This window comes from Canis lupus, chromosome 10, assembly GCF_048164855.1.
Source record: "Canis lupus baileyi chromosome 10, mCanLup2.hap1, whole genome shotgun sequence".
Taxonomy (NCBI): Eukaryota; Metazoa; Chordata; class Mammalia; order Carnivora; family Canidae; genus Canis; species Canis lupus.
In genome coordinates this window covers 67164476-67182071 of record NC_132847.1, presented here as the reverse complement: position 1 = coordinate 67182071, position 17596 = coordinate 67164476, and the positions used below count along the sequence as shown (strand labels likewise).

At 37.2% G+C, this 17596-nt stretch overlaps 1 protein-coding gene and 1 pseudogene across 3 annotated transcripts in view; both read left to right on the top strand.

The window, feature by feature from the left end:
• The window catches only part of SVEP1 (sushi, von Willebrand factor type A, EGF and pentraxin domain containing 1), a 181887-nt gene extending 169945 nt beyond the window's left edge, over positions 1–11942 (top strand). For all 3 annotated transcript variants that reach the window (XM_072842318.1, XM_072842317.1, XM_072842316.1), the window contains 4 exons: positions 391–486; positions 2300–2395; positions 6769–6862; positions 11555–11942. In XM_072842318.1, the coding sequence (XP_072698419.1) occupies positions 391–486; positions 2300–2395; positions 6769–6862; positions 11555–11576 (308 nt within the window). In that variant the 3' untranslated portion in view covers positions 11577–11942. The remainder of the gene's footprint in view (positions 1–390; positions 487–2299; positions 2396–6768; positions 6863–11554) is intronic.
• On the top strand, positions 7131–7229 carry LOC140642044 (U6 spliceosomal RNA; annotated as a pseudogene).
• Positions 11943–17596: the final 5654 nt, after the last annotated feature.

Below are 17596 nucleotides of genomic sequence, written 5' to 3'. Positions count from 1 at the left end.
TTTTAAGACAATGAATGACGGTGGCAGCTCCCAAGAGCTATTGACCATCAAAGGCCATCTTTGGAAGGGCATTCTCAGCTCTGCTGAAAGAGACACTTCCCCTGGTCCAGACCAAAAGAGCTTACATTTTGTCTAAACCACGTTGTTCCCTTCTGCCCTGAATCCCCAAATTACTAAAATTTGGAAAACCATATTCTCAGAACTACCCAAGCTTGTTTATGCCCCTTTCTGAGAGCTCTCATGTTTATCCCTTTCTGAATCTTGACATTTGCTTTTGTTTCTTTGCTTGACTCAAGGAAATATTATGAAATGTGAATAAGAAATCTTATTTTCTGACAAATACTCTTCCATAATTCCCTGGATTTATGATCCATCCTCCTTCTTTTCCAGCTGTCTGTCGATTCCCATGTCAGAATGGAGGTATCTGCCAACGCCCCAATGCTTGTTCCTGTCCAGATGGCTGGATGGGGCGCCTCTGTGAAGAGCGTGAGTCTATCCTCAAACCTTACATGTTATATCCTTAAATTTTACTTTGAATCCTGATAATTTGCCTGGAAGCTGCCAACTCGAGGAAGTTACTAGGAACTGGCTTTACTATTAGAAGGAATTGATTTGCTTAAATCCTGTAGCAGACCCGACAAGAGCGCCTAAAGTTGATCTGAGTATGTCAATTAGTTGCAAAAGATCTAGAATATAAATGACCTTTCAAATACAGTTATAAAGATCCATCCAGAGCCATTGCCAAATGCCTTTTGTCACAAATTTCCAAGAATTCTCTTGAGAAGGAACTTATAATAGAGGATTTCCCAGCCAATATCTTCCCTATCTCAGACCCACTTATGTACCACACTGCTCATTGCTGCGGTTGGGAGAAATTCACGGCATTGGGTCACACTCTAGTATTTACAGCCCACTGTTGACTCTTTTTCATTAGGGGTAGTTCTTCTCAACTAAGAAAACAGGGAAAGTTGGCACTCTGGTATCTACACAATGCTTAGTAAATTATTATGGAATTTTGATCCTTATAAAAATACATTTGAATTTGAACTTTCAGGAGAATGAAAATAAGTGATTTTAAAAGGGTGTTTTTAATGTCTAAACTATACTTTGTTTCAGTATCTTTAAAAATATATATGGGGATAAAATGATTTCATGTTTCTTTGGGAGTGGTGTGTGTAAATCACATTAAGAGTCATTTGTGTGATGCCCATTGGTCTGTATCAGTTTTTTTGAAGGCCAGACACATTACAAGACATTCTAAAACTGTTTTGAGTGTAGCTTTTGCAACTAATCTGGAAAGGAAAATATGCAATGGAAATAAATTGAGGCTGCTAACAACTCATGAAAACAAGTAGTTTCACAGGGATTAAGAAAGAAGAGAAATTATGTTTTTCCTTCCTCTTCTCTCTAATCATTCCTTCCCATTTAGGACTCCCAAACTTGACTTGCTGTCATGCTAAGAGTCCAAAGACCAGGGAAACATTTACCCTGGAGGACCCTGATAGCAGGCCTAGCTTAGCTCACTGAGCATGTGCCCACCCTCCTGCATTAGACCAAGGCTTCCCAAACTTTAATGTCCATACAACCCATCTGGGAGATTTTAAATGCAGATGCTGATTCAGAAGTTCTGAGTTAGGACCTGAGATGTTGGCATTTCTAGCCTACACCTAGGTAATGCCAATGCTATTGGCTTGAGAACCGTACATTGTGTGGCAAGTCAATAGACAATCTCACTCCTTTTAAACGGACTATTCCTCTTTAAAGAGCTCAATGATTTCTAGGAAGAGTGATTGCCTTGGAGGCTGTAAGTGCCACTGCTCCAAGGAAATGAAGGGTGAGGTGTCCCATCACTACTAATGGAGATACTAATGTATTGCCAAAACCAGCCTCCAGGATACCCATCTGACCCTATTCTTACATTTAATTCAAGACAATAAGAAGCCTTGAGACAGCCAACCCTCTTGAGCATTTCATGTAATTTGAAAAGGAAATTTGAAATGATAATAAATGGAGAAGATTATTCTGTGAAGAGAGAGCAAAGCACTTAGCAGACGTCGATTATGGTATATCCTCTCTAAAAGAGTGCATTTGGCACTAGAGTCATTCTGTTAGGCTAAAGGTCCATCCTTACTTTCCTGCTGGTGTTTTTCCAATGATACTGATGAATAAACAGAACATAGCCAGGGAGACTCTCTAGTGGGTCATTGAGGGTTTTATCTTCCTGGAAAATGTTTTTTGAACACTTGAACATATCTGAGTGTATTTTGATTAAATCTTTTTCAATATATATCTTTTCTAGCAATATGCATTCTCCCCTGTTTGAATGGTGGTCGCTGTGTAGCCCCTTACCAGTGTGACTGTCCACCTGGCTGGACGGGGTCCCGCTGTCATACAGGTAGGCCTTCTCTCCGGGCTTGTTTTCTTGTTGCTTTGGCTCCAAGAGGCCCTAGAGGACACTGGTGAGTGTGACTCAGATTCACAGGTAGCAGTGAAACAAAAAGATGCCAAAACCTCTCAAGAATTCCTCAAGATGGTCTCTTGAATGAGAGTCTCAATGCTGGACTCTATAGCTGCTTCCAGAGACACCTGTCTGGGCCATGAACCAAAGATACGCATCTAAGTCAACTCAGTTGTCAGCCTTCTTCGTATCATCTGCTCTTTGCAGAACATTGAGAAAACATACAGAGGTTCAGAAGAATATTTATTTTAATCTCTATGAAATCGAATTACTAACTTGTCATAACTATTTAGAAAGAACAAGGCTCTGCATAAATACCATCTAAGTTAAAGTGAAAATCTCATCAAAGAGATAATTCCTTCACGGACAACAGTAACAAACTACTGTTGATTGATGGGAGATAAACACGTCCCCCTAAACACCCTTACCTATCTCAAATAAGACATCTGCTCTTCTACAGTTTAATAATTGATTATCCATCTGTCCTTATTCCCATTAGATTATATGCCACTTGAGAGCAGGGATACCTCTTTGTGATCGTTAGATACCCAGTACCTAGCATAGTGCCTGTGTATGATAAGTTTCTCATGTTAAAGAAATGATTCAGTTTAAAATGATAGGTTTCAACCTTTTTTAAAGTCTGAAATTTTAAGACAACTGTTAAAAGAATAGAACTTGCTGTATTTATTTGAGATTAATTCCAACATACCACCACCCCTCCTGTAAACAATATTTATACCACCCCTCTGGTGGGGTGAAACACCAAGTAGAACAGGCATGTTGGTCCCAGAGCTTGTCATGAGCTCTAAGGCTGGGTGACGATATAATTTAGCCTTCAAACTAGGATATTTTTGCAAGCAAAAGGGGTGAACTAAGGAAATGGGAGTAAAATGTACTGTCACAGGCAAAACCAGTTGTGTAGTCCCCCTACCTAAAGCTGAAACAGCCATCCATGAATGTAGAAAAGTAAAGATCTACTGGAGGCTAAATGAGAAGCTTTTACTTGAAACCTAAAAGTACTCTATCTAGTGTTTGTAACAAATCAGCTTTGCTGTTTTATCTGCATTCCCCTAATTGAAGTCACATGCAAAGGAGTCTAGCCCTTTCCCAGTCATCTGACACTATAGGTGGTGGCCCTGCTCTTCCAGGTGGAGGCATCCTTGATTCTCCCACTCCTTCTGCTGAGATTACCAGCGTCAGCACCTTTCTGTTTCTCTCTACACAGTACCTCCTCCATCCTGCTGTGTCCCCGCTATCACCAGCTAGTAGAATATCTCTTCTTGGGATCACCATCAGAGTCTACCGGTTAATCTTCCTGTATCTATTATTTCCAAGCTAAACATCATTATGTACTCCTTTTGGTGTACCTCTTTGCCCTATTTCAGAACCTAAAATGGTTCCCTGTGGTCTCCACATCCAGCCCAAAGTTTTCAGCACAAATTCTTCTGACTTCCAAGGCTCTGCAGAGGCTGACACACCTCTGATAAACTGATAAAACTCAGTTCTTGTCCAGCCAATCACACTCTGTCCCCTGCAGTGAGGGCTTCCCTGTTTATCCCCATCTCTCAGCGCAAGTTTGAGGTCTCCCTCTTTCCCCTCCCTCTCCAAACTTGGGTGCCCTGCCTAAGTTTCTTCTGGTTTCCAAACCTGCTTTATACCACAATAATCTATTTTCTAGCATTCCATTTCTATAGATATGACACAATTAGGTACAACCACGCAGTCTAAAGCCCCATTGATCTCATTTATTTGTATTTCTTTTAGCTCCTTGACTCCCTAATTAGCATAAGGTCCCTAATGACACTGAGCCACATAATGTTCCTTTCTTATAGCAGCTACCTAAGCACGTATCCTACTCACACACCCTACACACTAAGCATAAAACAGCATATGAAACAGGAGTTCCTGACCTCTGGAATTTAATCTAGAGAAGCAGAAAGGATGTGGAATGGCCTATAAAGAGATAACTAGAGGTTAATTAAATTCTCTAAAAAGGGTTATGGCAACAGTGAATATGGGCATACTAACCCAGCACAGACATTCAGAAGTCTTCATAAGCATAGAATCAGAAGAAGAACAAGAGTAGTCACCAGGAGACGATCATTCTAGTCAAAGGCATGGAAGCATAACACAGGTGTGTTCAACATAGTAGAACTGAAGCCATGGAGGAAATGTAGGGGTGTGATTGGAAATGAAGCTATAAAGTTGGGCAGAGCCAAAGAAGGAAATGCATTGTGTGCCAAGGTCAAGATCCTGAATTATGTCTTATGAGTAACAGAAACCACTGAAAGGTTTTAAACAAAAAAATCACGTGATGAGATTTTCTTTTAGAAAAGTAATTTTGGCAGCAGTATGGAAAATGGCAGAAAGCAAGACATACGATAGGGAGACCACTTAGGAAGTTAATAAAGCAGCATTGGCAAGATGTAATGAAGTCTGAAAAAATGATAACCAGGAAGAGTGGATTTGAGAGAAGTTAGGGAGGTGACTCACTATTTGGTTATAGATTTATCGTGGGAATAAAAGTCTGAGATGCATCAAGATTGATTACACCTTTTGGGCACCTTAGGGAGTGGTGCCTTTTACTGAAACAGAGAACTCATGAGGAGCAGATGTGAAGGTATAGATGAGGAGTTAAGTAGCTACGTGCTGAGTTTGAGGAGCCTGTGAAACATATAAGGTAGAGGTCTGATAGTTTAGTTTGGGTTTAGGTTCCCAGAAGATACATCTAGATTGAAGATAGCGATACATAAGTCATCCCTGGAAAACATTCATGGAGAAAAGTGTAAGATGGTGCAGAAGGCACGTAGCCCAAAGGGAACATTGGGGGCATCAATGTTATAGGGAAAGAGGAAGGTAGTAAGGTATTAGGCAAAGAGGTGAAATGAATTTGTTAGTACAGTCAGGAACCACTAAATCATCACACTATTAAAAAGGAGTGGGGCATCTGGGTGCCTCCGTCACTTGAGCACCTGACTTTTGATTTCAATTCAGGTCATGATCTCAGGGTTGTGAGATCAAGCCTCACACTGAGCTCCATGCTCAGGGGGGAATCTGCTTGAGACTGTCTCTCTCCCTTTCCTTTTGCCCCTCCCTCAACTCATGCAGGCACGCACATCTGTGCTCTTTCTCAAAAATAAATAAATCTTTAAAAAGCAGAATCTATGGAGAGTGAGTTTTCAATGATTGGGTTTTATTTTTGCTTTTTAATCTTGCTTTGTTTCATAGTTTCCTCTTTATTTTGTGGCAAATACATACATTCTTTTGACCCACTGCTACTCTTGAACCCCCAAGAAAGTTACTCCAAGAGTGAAGATGGGTTTTACATTTGTCTTCTCTCTTCCCACCCAGTGCTTGCTTATCAAGTTTCTGGAACTTGCTGACATTTTCCCCATGCTTTATGGATGAGTGATTAAGGAAATGATATTTATTTATATTTCACCAAAGATGAGTTTTTCATCTAGGGAAACCTACTTTTTCAAGCTATCATGAGGCTGAAACATTTCCTGTTTCCAGCCTTCTTTCAACAGGAATTTTATTCTCTTCCACGAGGAAGTTCTTCTTCTCTTTGAGATGTTAAACTCATGGGTGTTAGGTCCTCATCAGTTTTTAGCATCTACAAGTTTTTTAACAAGTAAATTCATGCAGTTGAAGAGTGTGGTTATGACACAGTGGATTTGTGAGAAAGATGTCCAGATTGTAAATCTTTGGGTGTTCCCTCAGGGTTTTATCTGTGGCTGATTTTTAACTCTATTCCAGGTTCTATAATTCCAGTTAAAGATGGTAAAAGCCATGAAATATGTTTTCTAGCAAATACAAAGGGGCTTTGAATCATCTACTATTTTTCTTTCTTTCTTTGCTTTTCATTATTTTAGATAATCTGGGCATCTGATGTCTGGTGTAATGACTCAGTCATAGAATTCACTGCTAGCTCTCTCCAGTGCTATATAATCTAATTGAACATATGAAAAATTTGCAGTTCAAACTGTATATGTCAAATTGGTTGCATACAGATTAAATGAAAAAAAAATCAATGGATTTAATGTTATCAGCAAAGGTTTCAATACATAGGTAGGACTTAGCCTGGGACTTAAATATGAGAATGGATTAGCTTGGAGGGAAAGAGGGAGATGGTGTCACATAATGATGTGAGGTCAAAAAAGTGGTAGAAATGTGTAATACAAATGGTCAATGGGGAATAGCAGTGGCTAGAACAGAAAGCAGAGTCATATCTTATTCTGTGTGCCTTCATGGACATCTTCCAACTTGCTAAGTATTAATTAAGTAAATGCATGGATTTTTCATCCCAGCTGTTTGCCAGTCTCCCTGCTTAAATGGTGGAAAATGTGTAAGACCAAACCGATGTCATTGTGTCTCAGCTTGGACAGGACATGACTGCTCCAGGTAAGGCAATTAAAAATGAATGTTTATCTATAATGTAAAGAAGTTAAAAATCAAGTTAAGTTTGTCCCAAAAGCTTGAAGGTATCTCTAGTTTAAGTATAAGCTGTTTGCATCCAAAAATGTCCATTTTCAGATGCTCTAAATTTGAACTAGAGCCAACACAAAGAAATATTCGTTAAGAATTGACAAAGTGATATCTCGAAAATAAATAATCTTGTACTCATCTGGGCAGCACGTAAACTGCCCAGATGGAACAGCTGTTCCCAGATGGAACAGTTCCAACTCTTCCAGTTGGAACAATATAGAGGGGGTTAACATGGCCCCTTTAAAATGATAACATGCAAATTCATGAAACATTCCATAAACATTTCATAATTTTCCACAAAAAGGGGTTAATTAAATAAATTAACTGCCCTCTTGAACAGAATATTACATCATTCATATGTAAGGATGTAAAATAAATAATAAACTCAATACATCATATTGATGTTCATTTGCATTCCTGATTACAATAAAAAAATAGTATTGAAATTGACAAGGAATGTTTGTTTTTCAAGTCAAAAATCTTGTTTCATATTTCTAGTATATGTATATGCAGTATTTAATTGACTAAAGAAACTTATGTAAAAATATGTCTGTCAATTGGTTTCTCATTTCTAACCAGATAAATATCATGGCTAAGAAAAGATTATCACAAAAATAAGTCTAAGGGAAAATAGTTAAAAATAATTTAAACTTTTTTTTACGAAGTATCATTGATATACACTACATTAGTTTTAGGTATACAACATAATGATTTGATATTTATATATATATATTGCAAAATGATTACCACAATAAATCTAGTTAGCATCCATCACCCCACATAATAACATTTTTTTCTGTTATTGTTTTCTGTTATTATTTTCTGTTAAGAACTTTTAAGATTTACTATCTTAGCAACCTCCAAATATGCAATATAGTGTTATTAACTATAGTCGCCATGCTGTACATGACATCCCCATGACTTATTTATTTTACTTTTTTGACTTATTAATTTTATAACTGAAAGTTTGTATCTTTTGACTCCTTTCACTCATTTCACTCACCCTCTCCCCACCCCCTGCCTGTCTCTAGCAGCCATCTATCTGTTCTCTATCTGTAAGAGGGTTTTTTTGGTTGTTTGGGGTTTTTTTTAGATTCCACATATAAGTGAGATATGGTATTTGTCTTTCTCTGTCCAACTTACTTCACTTGGTATAATGCCCTCAGAGGTCATCCATGTTGCTGTAAATGGCAAAATGACATTTTTTTAATGAATGAATAGTATTTGTGTGTGTGTGTGTGTGTATCACATTTTCTTTATCTGTTCATCCATCAGTGGACATTTAGGTTGTTTTCATATCTTGGCTGTTATAAATAATGCTGCAATGAACATAGTGGTACATATATCTTTTCAAGCTAATATTTTCATTCTCTTCAGAAAATTACCCAGAAGTAGAATTGCTGGATTGTATGGCAGTTCTATTTTTAATTATTTTTTATTTTTTTTGAGGAACCTCCATACTGTTCTGCATAGTTGTACACTGTTGGTGATTTACATTCCCACCAACAGAACACAAGTGTTCTCTTTTCTCCACATTCTTGCCAAAACTTGTTATGTCTTGTCTTCTTGATAATAACCATTCTAAGTGTTGTGAGGTGATACCTCGTTGTGGTTTTGATTTGTATTTCCCTGGCGACTGATGATGTTGAGCGTATTTGAGTTTTTCATCTAGGGAAACCTTGCCTTTTAATCTTGAGCATAACCTTGAGCATATTTTCATGTACCTTTTGGCCTTCTGTATGTCTTCTTTGGAAAAATGTCTATTCAAATCCTCAGCCTATTTTGAATCAAATTGTTTGGGTTGTTTTTTGATTTTGGTTTAAGGGTGTTTTTTTTTGTTTGTTTGTTTTTTTTTTTTTTTTTTGCTATTGGGTTATGTAAGCTCTTTCTATATTTTGGATGGTAATCTCTTATCAGATATATGATACCATGCAGTAGGTTGCCTTTTCATTTTGTTGATGATTTCCTTTGCTGTACAAAAGATTTTAGTTTGATGTAAACCCACTTGTTGATTTTTGCTTTTGCTGTCTTTGCTTTTGCTGTCAAATCAAAAAAAAAAAAAAATTCATTACCAAGACCAATGTCAGGAGCTTGCCAACCATGTTCTCTTCTAGGAGTCTTATGGTTTCAGCTCATATATTCAAGTGTTTAACCCATTTTTGGTTAATTTTTATGTATGGTTTAAGAAAGGGGTCCAGATTCATCCTTTTCCATGTGGCTGTCCAGTTTTTCCCCAATACCATCTGTTGAAAAGATTATTCTTTCCTCACTGTATCTTCCTGGCTCCTTTGTCATAAATCAATTGACCATATATGCATGGGTTTATTTCTGGGCTCTATTCTGTTTCATCAATCTATGTGTCTATTTTTTATGCCAACACTATGCTATTTGGAATACCATAGCTTTGTAATATACTTTGAAATCAGAGAACATTATGCTTCTAGCTTTGTTCTTCTCTCTCAACATTTAAGCTTTTTTAAACTTCGGGAAATGTCAGACATACTACATCATACAATGGATAAAATATTTTCAATATTATAACATCGTCCTCAGAAATGTTGAAATGTCAGAATATTACCAGCTCTATTTTGAGACTTTCATTATATATTATTGTATTACATCACTTAGATTTGTATTATGTATGCTTACTTTCATCTTATAATAGTCATTAAAAACAAATGGATATTTTCATATTCCCTTTAAAAAGTGGGAAATTTAGTTAACTGAAAACAACTCTAATTTTTCCATTTCCTTTTATTTCATTGTGATGAGAATATCAGAGTCAACTTGCAAAGACAAAAATTTATTAAAGTCCAAACTTGATTTTTAAAAAAGTCAGTCACATGCCAATGAATTTCTCCGTATCATCTCAAGTATATGCCACCTTTGCAGAGAGAAAAAAAACCCCAAAGAGCAAATTTGGATTATATATGTAGAAGCTTCCAAGATAAAAATGATAGTTTTACCTGAGAGCAGAGTTGAAAGAATTGAAGAAAATGAAAATCAAGCTGGAATGAAGTTCTGGGGAAAAAAGGAGAGAGAAAAAGAAAAGATAGAAGGAATAAGAATGGCAGTGACTCAAAAAGGAACAGGAAGTATTTATAACATTCTTATAATTTTAGACTCTCTACTCAACTCCATCTTGTAGTTAAGAAAAGGACCTCCAGAGTTTGTTTGTGTGGTTCCCTAACATCAAAATACTCCCCATAAGAGCTCTTTCTCAACTAGGGGAAGGATAACTATTAACTTTTGTGAAAATATTGTCTACTAATAAAGAAGAAAAATCTAGATTTTCTTATGCAAAAGTTCAATAAAGGAATCCATATGTGTATGTTCAGCAAAATAAGCTCCGGGAGCGTATCCCACATTTAAGGAAAGGTCATCTTCAACCCAGAAGACTGGGTAAGCCCCTGCCTCCTTGTACTGTGAGTGATTATCCTAGGAGAAACATCTTAGTTAGGACTCTCTCACTGTAACTTTAACTTGCTCAATTAAAGAAAGGAATATGTTGTCCCAATAGAAGGACCGTGCATTGAACCCAAAGACGTGAGATGCCTAAGCATTAGTAGGACCAGACTGAAGACTTGAAAGCCACCCAAGACCCTCCACTGCCCATCTCCCCTCCTCTCTCCAGTGCCTGCTCCATCCTCTGCAGTGTGGTTTTCTCTGCTACTCGGTTCAAGTGGAAGGACCGACCTGCTTACAACTTCCACATTTTACAGATCATACCATAGCATCCACAGAAATAGAGTGCTGACCCAGTTTAAAACTCCAGGAGAAGAACTGACTACTCCAGATCTATTCAAGGGCCCACCATGGATTAGTGAACTGTGGTCCTAGGTTGAGTTACTCTGTACTAATGTGAAGAGTCATTTTGTCAAAATCTTTACTTTTTGGGGAAAGGGGAAAGGAGGCTGAAGATTCCATGAACAAAGAAAGGTGGAATGTGATTCCCTGAAATGGGAAGAGGAGAAAGCTTTTCTGAGAAATCAAAACAGTAAATGTTTCCAAGCATGTTTTTATTTCCTTTTCTCCCACAAGATTGCATCCTTCCTACTGAGTACAGGCACAAAAAAACAATGCTCCATAAAGCTTGTTCACAGATGGGGCAGTTTCCAGGCAGCAGTAGCTGCTGGTGGTGAAACGCCCTGTGACATCCATTAACTCCCTCAACCTATTACCTGCTCTGCTGATGAGTAAGACCGACCCAGTATTGTTCCCAGGTAGTTCCATCTTTCAGAAAGAAAGCGCCTTTCCTCTGATCTCCATGTGTATCTTCAGAAAACTGAACCTAAATAAATGCCATAAATTATTAACTGTTAATGCCATAAGAGACCTTCAGATTTGAAGTCCAAACTCATCGTTTTACATATAAGAGGATTATCAGACAGGAAACTGAGCCAGGATCAAAACTCAGGTTCTGCTGATTCTCGGGTCTTTCCGTAAGATGATACGTGTTCTCCGTGTTCTTCTGACCCGCATCCGTACAAAACAATGTCATGGATGATGCCCAGGCATCTGAGACTTTCAATCCTGTTTGAATCAGCCCCTAAACTATTACCTCTTCGGTTCAGTTCTTCTGTTGAATCTCTTTGTTTTTTGTTCCAGGAAAAGGAGGACTGGGTTTTAACAACTGCACAGCCAACCCGCTCTCCTAAAGGCAGGATCATCTCTTCCTGGGAGTCCTGGGCATCCTTGAACTTATGCAAAGAAATTCCAACACGGTGCTGGGTCTTGTTTTGTTTGGTAAACTTGTTATTTGGGGTTTGCCTTTGTATTTTGTGTTCTATTTTGTTATTCCTTGTGACATACTTTCTTACATGTTTCCATTTTTAAATATGCTTGTATTTTCTAAATAAAAGTATATTAAATCGATGCTGCTCCACTCACAAAATGTACATACTCTGCTGTCTACTGGGGAAGTTCCCGCTACACATTTTTATTCGGTTACTTAAAATGATTTTTCAATTAAAATATATTTTGCTATTAAATCAAATTTGGCTGGATAGTGCCATTTTGTAAGATGTCCAGGAAATAATGAATAGGATAAAGATCTTTCATCCATGCTGCCGACACAATGCAGGATTACATGCAGCATACAGGGTACCAAGAAATCACAAATCACAATAAAGGAGACCCCTCTCATTCCAATTCCATCTTCTCTACATAATGGGAAACAATAAAGGTTTCCTTTTATTTAGTCAGTGGGTAACTATTGGACCTTATCCTCCACACAGAATGCTGCCCTGGTGCTGAGGGCATCCTGGCTAATTCCTTTCCCAGCGTTTGGAAAGCTATGGGCAAACACCTTAGTGGATGGAGGAAAAAAGTATGATCATGGCTTACAAAACAAAGTGCTTCCCCTTCCTTCTCAAGGGTGGAATAAGAAATGCAAGAACCGGAAGATTAATACAGAGCCCGCTACTGTGTCATAATCCCACACCTCACTGCTTTGGAAGGTAGGAATAGCAGGACAGAGAAAGGGATGGAAAAAGGCAAAGGGGAGAATTTGCCCCAAACTGTGTGTTTGTGGAAAAGAATTGAGGCTGCCCCTCAGTCCCTACTAACTCCATCACTGTACCTCTGCCAGGATACTTTCCCCAGACTTCTGGAAAATAAAGCCAAACACTACATTGTGTTTAAAATAGGAAAAATCACAATCAACTCACCTTGATCCTGGGAGAAAAGCTCCCAAATAGGACATAGGGTGCATTGTAACACTATGAAGAAATGCAGGAACAATGAAAAAGATCTTGATTGTCCTAGTGATTGTCTTCACTGCCCTTCACCTCAGCCGTTGACTTCTCCTTCCGTCTCCTGACATTCACTCTCTTGACCAATTTTAGCTTATGGATGTCCCATCAGCCTCCAAACTATGTTGACCTTTGTCATTTATCATCATAAAATCACAAAATGAAAGCCAAGTAATAAAAAGAAAGATGGTACCAGAAAATCTAAGCTGGCGAAAGCTACTACATCTGAAAACAAAACTCAGCTCTGAAAATGTACCTACTAAGTGGAATTTGTATTGGGTTGCTTTGAATAGATGAAAAGATCTTTACTTCATAGTAAGTCAAATTATTAGTGTTATGCAGACAGTACAGTGAAGCATCATGCAAATGAGGTTTGCAAATGACATCTCATATCTGGAAATGTGAGTCACAGTGTAACAATACCAAAATTAACTGAAGAATGTTACTTTTTAAATTTTCAGGACTGCATACATTCCTAGTGAATTCTTAAATTTCTAAAAAGGAAGTAAGGGTGTTCGTCCAGCATACTAAAGCATATCTGTTTCAAACCAACTATAACTAGTCCTGGAGTGAAGTATTAAATGTTTCCCATTCACATCAGAAGTGAAGCAAAAAAGCTATCTCCACTGATGTTTTAACCAAAGTAGTAATACATAAATTTATCAAATAAATAAAAGGTATACAAATGAGAAAATTAAGAGGCACAGTTTTTTATTCTGGCAAAAGGTATGGTGGTATACCTTATAAAATGAAAACCCAAAGGCATGAAAATTCATTTAAAAACAATGAGTCAAATAAACTGAGTGGTTACAGATAAGTATACAAAAAGAGCTTTCCTAAATGTCATTTATAAATAGGATATATAGTAAAAAAAAAATCCTATTCACAATATCAATATATACATACATATGTATGTATGTATGTGTATGTCTGTATGTATTATATAAATAAGAAATACATGTGACCTTAAGGAAGAATATTATAAAATCATATGTATAAACATTTGTAAATGCTCAAACCACAAGAAGCCTGCCATTTCCTCAATGAGAGAATAACATGTCTTAAAGAAGTTGATTTTTCCCAAATAAAATTATAGGCATAATTTAATTCCAGTCATACTTGCCATATTGGATTTTTTTTGAAGCGTGACCAAATTACTTACTCTAATGTTCATTGGAGGAAAAGTAGAAAATTAAAATATTTCAAAGAAAAATAATGAAAAGGCCCACTTTACTAAAAACCAAAACAATTCAAAGCTGCACTAATTTAAATAGTGCACGATGGAACAAGAATCACAAAGGCATCAGTGTGATAGTCTGTACGCATAAATTCAATTTTTTTGCTTAAAAAAACTTTCAGCAAAGTTTAATATCCATTTTCTTTTTTTAATTTTTTATTTATTTATTTTTTAATATCCATTTTCAATAAAATCTATAAAACTCATACTGGAAAGGTACTGCTCTATGAGAGGCTTTTCTTTTCAAACTAATATCCAGGATGCTTAGTAGAAGCTGACTACAAATTAACTGAAGTCAGTGGGTTAGGGTATGCTGTGTCCAAATAAATCTTAAGTTCCTGTGGCTTCTCAAAAATGACAAAGGATGTAGCAAAACCAAACATGGTCAGGAGGAGACAAAAAACAAAGACTGACATTAACCTTGTGGACCCTGAAACCATTATGCTCTGTGAAAGAAGCCAGATGCAAAGGGTCATTTATTGTTTGATCCCATTTCTGTGAAATGCCCAGCATAGGCAAATCTACAGGGACAGAAGATGAACAAGGAGAGAATGAGGAGTAAATGCTGATGGGTACAGAATTGTTTGGAGGGTTATGGACTATTCTGCAATTAAACAGTGGTGATCATTGCACAACTTTGTGAATATACGAAAAACCACAGATTTGTCCACTTCAGAAATAATTTGAAAATAAAATTTTAAGCAATCTGCAAAAGAAACAAATAAATTTGACTACAAAATGTGAAAACTTCTCTCACAAGTCAAAAATTACCATTAACTGAATTTTAAAACCAAGCAAAAACATACATGACAAAATAACAATATTCTAAAATATTATGATTTAATAGATAACCATTAGAAAACATTTTGTTTGGGGCCGAGATATGCACAAACAATTCACTAAAGAAGAAATACAGATAGAAAAAGGAGCAGTCTCATGAATTATAAAAGAAATGCAAATTAAAATAATACAGATTTTTGCCTACCAAATTGGCAAAGATTTTTAGTGGTGGTGGTGGTAGTATTTGTTTTAAAGATAATACGGAGTTGGCTATTAAATAGAATCATTTTCTTGAACTTCTCTAGGAAATGTACAACCTTTCTCCAAAACAATTGGCAACATGTATTACAAGCTTTAAAAATATGCATGTGTATTTCTTACCTCAGTAATTCCTAGTCTGAGAAGCAATCCCATAAAAAAAATCTGACTTAGGGGCTCCTGGGTGACTCAGTTGGCTAAGCACCCAACCCTTGATTTTGGCTCAGGTCATGATCTTAGGGTCCTGGGATTGAGCCTCATGTCAGGCTCCACGCTCAGTAGGAAGTCTGCTTGAAGATTCTCTTGCTCTCCTTCTGCCCCTTCCCTTTGCTCATGTGTTCTTAGGCGCTCTCTCTCTCTCTCTCTCTCTCTCTCTCATTGTAAGTAAATAAATCTTTTTTTAAATATCTGACCTAGAGGCAAATATTTATCTACAAAGACCTCAACAGCATTTTTAGTATTAAAAATTAGCAACAGCTTACATGACTAAAAACCCTGGAATTGGTCATGGAATTCATGGTATATATATATATATATAGGATTGAATATAATGAAGCCATTAAGTATTATATTTACAAAGAATTTTAATAACATGAAAAATCATTATGGCATAACATTCAGTGGAAGATAGTATATGAAATGTGCTTATGGGGTCGCCTGGCTGGCTCAGTTGGTGGAATGTGTTTCTTGATCTCAGGGTTGTGAGTTCAAGCCTCACATTGGGTGTGGAGATTACTTAAATATAAAAACTCTTAAAAAAAACAACAAATAAGTGCTTATAGCGTGTTCTCTATTGCCTAGAATATGCATATGCAGTATGCATAGGAAGAGATTTGCCAAACTTTCTTAATGATTTTCCCAAAGACATGGAACATTGGGAAATTTTTATCTCTTATACAAATTTCTCCTTTATTTATTAATTTTTTGCTGAAACATGCAGAGAATTTATATTTATCGCATATGTTAATATTTAAAGAACAGAGTCACATATAGAAGTTCAGGCAAGGTATTAGTACGGTTCAAGGACCAACAGCAATATTTTGAAATATATTTTCAATGAAATATGTTTTCAATGAAAATATGTTACTTTTATATTCATAAGTATACTTTCATATTCATCAAAAGTAATCTTAAATTCATAAAAATTAATTGAAGTAAAAGCCCCACACTAATGCATAGGTCATCTTTCTATCTACCCTAATTAATCTGGCGTAGGCATTGGCATAATTTGAAAGATCTTGTCTTCATAAAGTTTTGTTTAAACACTTCTTCAGGGGCACCTAGGTGGCTCAGTTGGTTAAGAGTCTGCCTTCAGCTCACGTCTTGACCTCAGGCCCTGGGATGGAGCCTCATGTCCGGTTTGCTCAGCAGGAAGTCTGCTTCTTCCTCTCCCACTGCCCCATCCCCTCCCCTCTCCCTGTTCCTGCTCTCTCTCTCACACTCTCTCTCAAATAAATAAATAAAATCTTAAAAAAACAAAAAACAAACACTTTCTCAGGAACATTTAGAGAAGAATTCAGATTAAGGTGATCATTAGGTTAATATAAAGATGGAAACTGCTACCCAGAGGAAATATATATAAATTTTGAGCTACATTTCTGCACCTGGGAAAAATATTCACTGATGATCAAATTGAAGGATTTAACAAATTAATTTTTGGGACTGTTAAGTGTATTTTTACAGTATATCCTTGTGCTTCATGCTCCAGACTGAATGTAAGAGACTGACACAAGATTGCAAATTTACAGGCCAGATTACATCAGAATTACTTTCTTATGCTTCCTTAGCAACCAACATAGTGACAGCAGTACTCTTTTATTTTTTTAAGGGATTACACCTAATTACTCATGATTCCCTCCTACCTCTGATCTTAAGGCAGTGACAACAACTTCAGACTTCCATTTTTTTTTCTCCTTAATGATCTTACAAATCAGCTATTCCAGGTAACCCGGGCCCCAAATGCAGACTTGGATGGCACCTGAATGAAATGGACTGTTTTAAAAGTAATGCAAGGTTGCAAACGTGTTCTAAGTGCCACCCATCTACATGTTCCTAGCTGCAGTCGTCAGTGAGCAAAGCCACTTAAAAATACATGCTCTTCCAGTGGAACCTTGCTGGCCTGTTGAGTTTTGTGAAACGAAGCCTCACTACTTTAGAGACCCACACAGAGCTGGGCAGCTTGGGTGTCTCTAAGAGTTACAGTACAGACTGCTGTCCTGGGGGAGAGATGCTGATCACACCCACCCCTCACAGAACACATTTTTCTGGTGCGTTCCCTCCACCCTCATGAGTCCCAACCTGTCTAATTACACGCCTGATCCTCGCCCTTCTGAATCACTGAGATCCCTCCTTTCATTATGTCCACTGGATCTTTTGCTTTCCCGGTGGAGTACTTCAAGCTGGCTTCTGCTTCTGTAAGTTCAAGTGTATCCGATCAGCCAAGGCAATAAAGAGTGTGAACTGACAAACTAGAAAAACCTGAATGAATGGATTAAGGTGAAAACCACAAAAAAGAAGCAAAAACCATGTGCGTTTGTTGCTTGAGACTCTCTGAGAGCTGTTGTGGAGACTCTCTGAAGTATGTAATCAAAGGGGAAAGATTTCCAAACTCATTTTTGCACA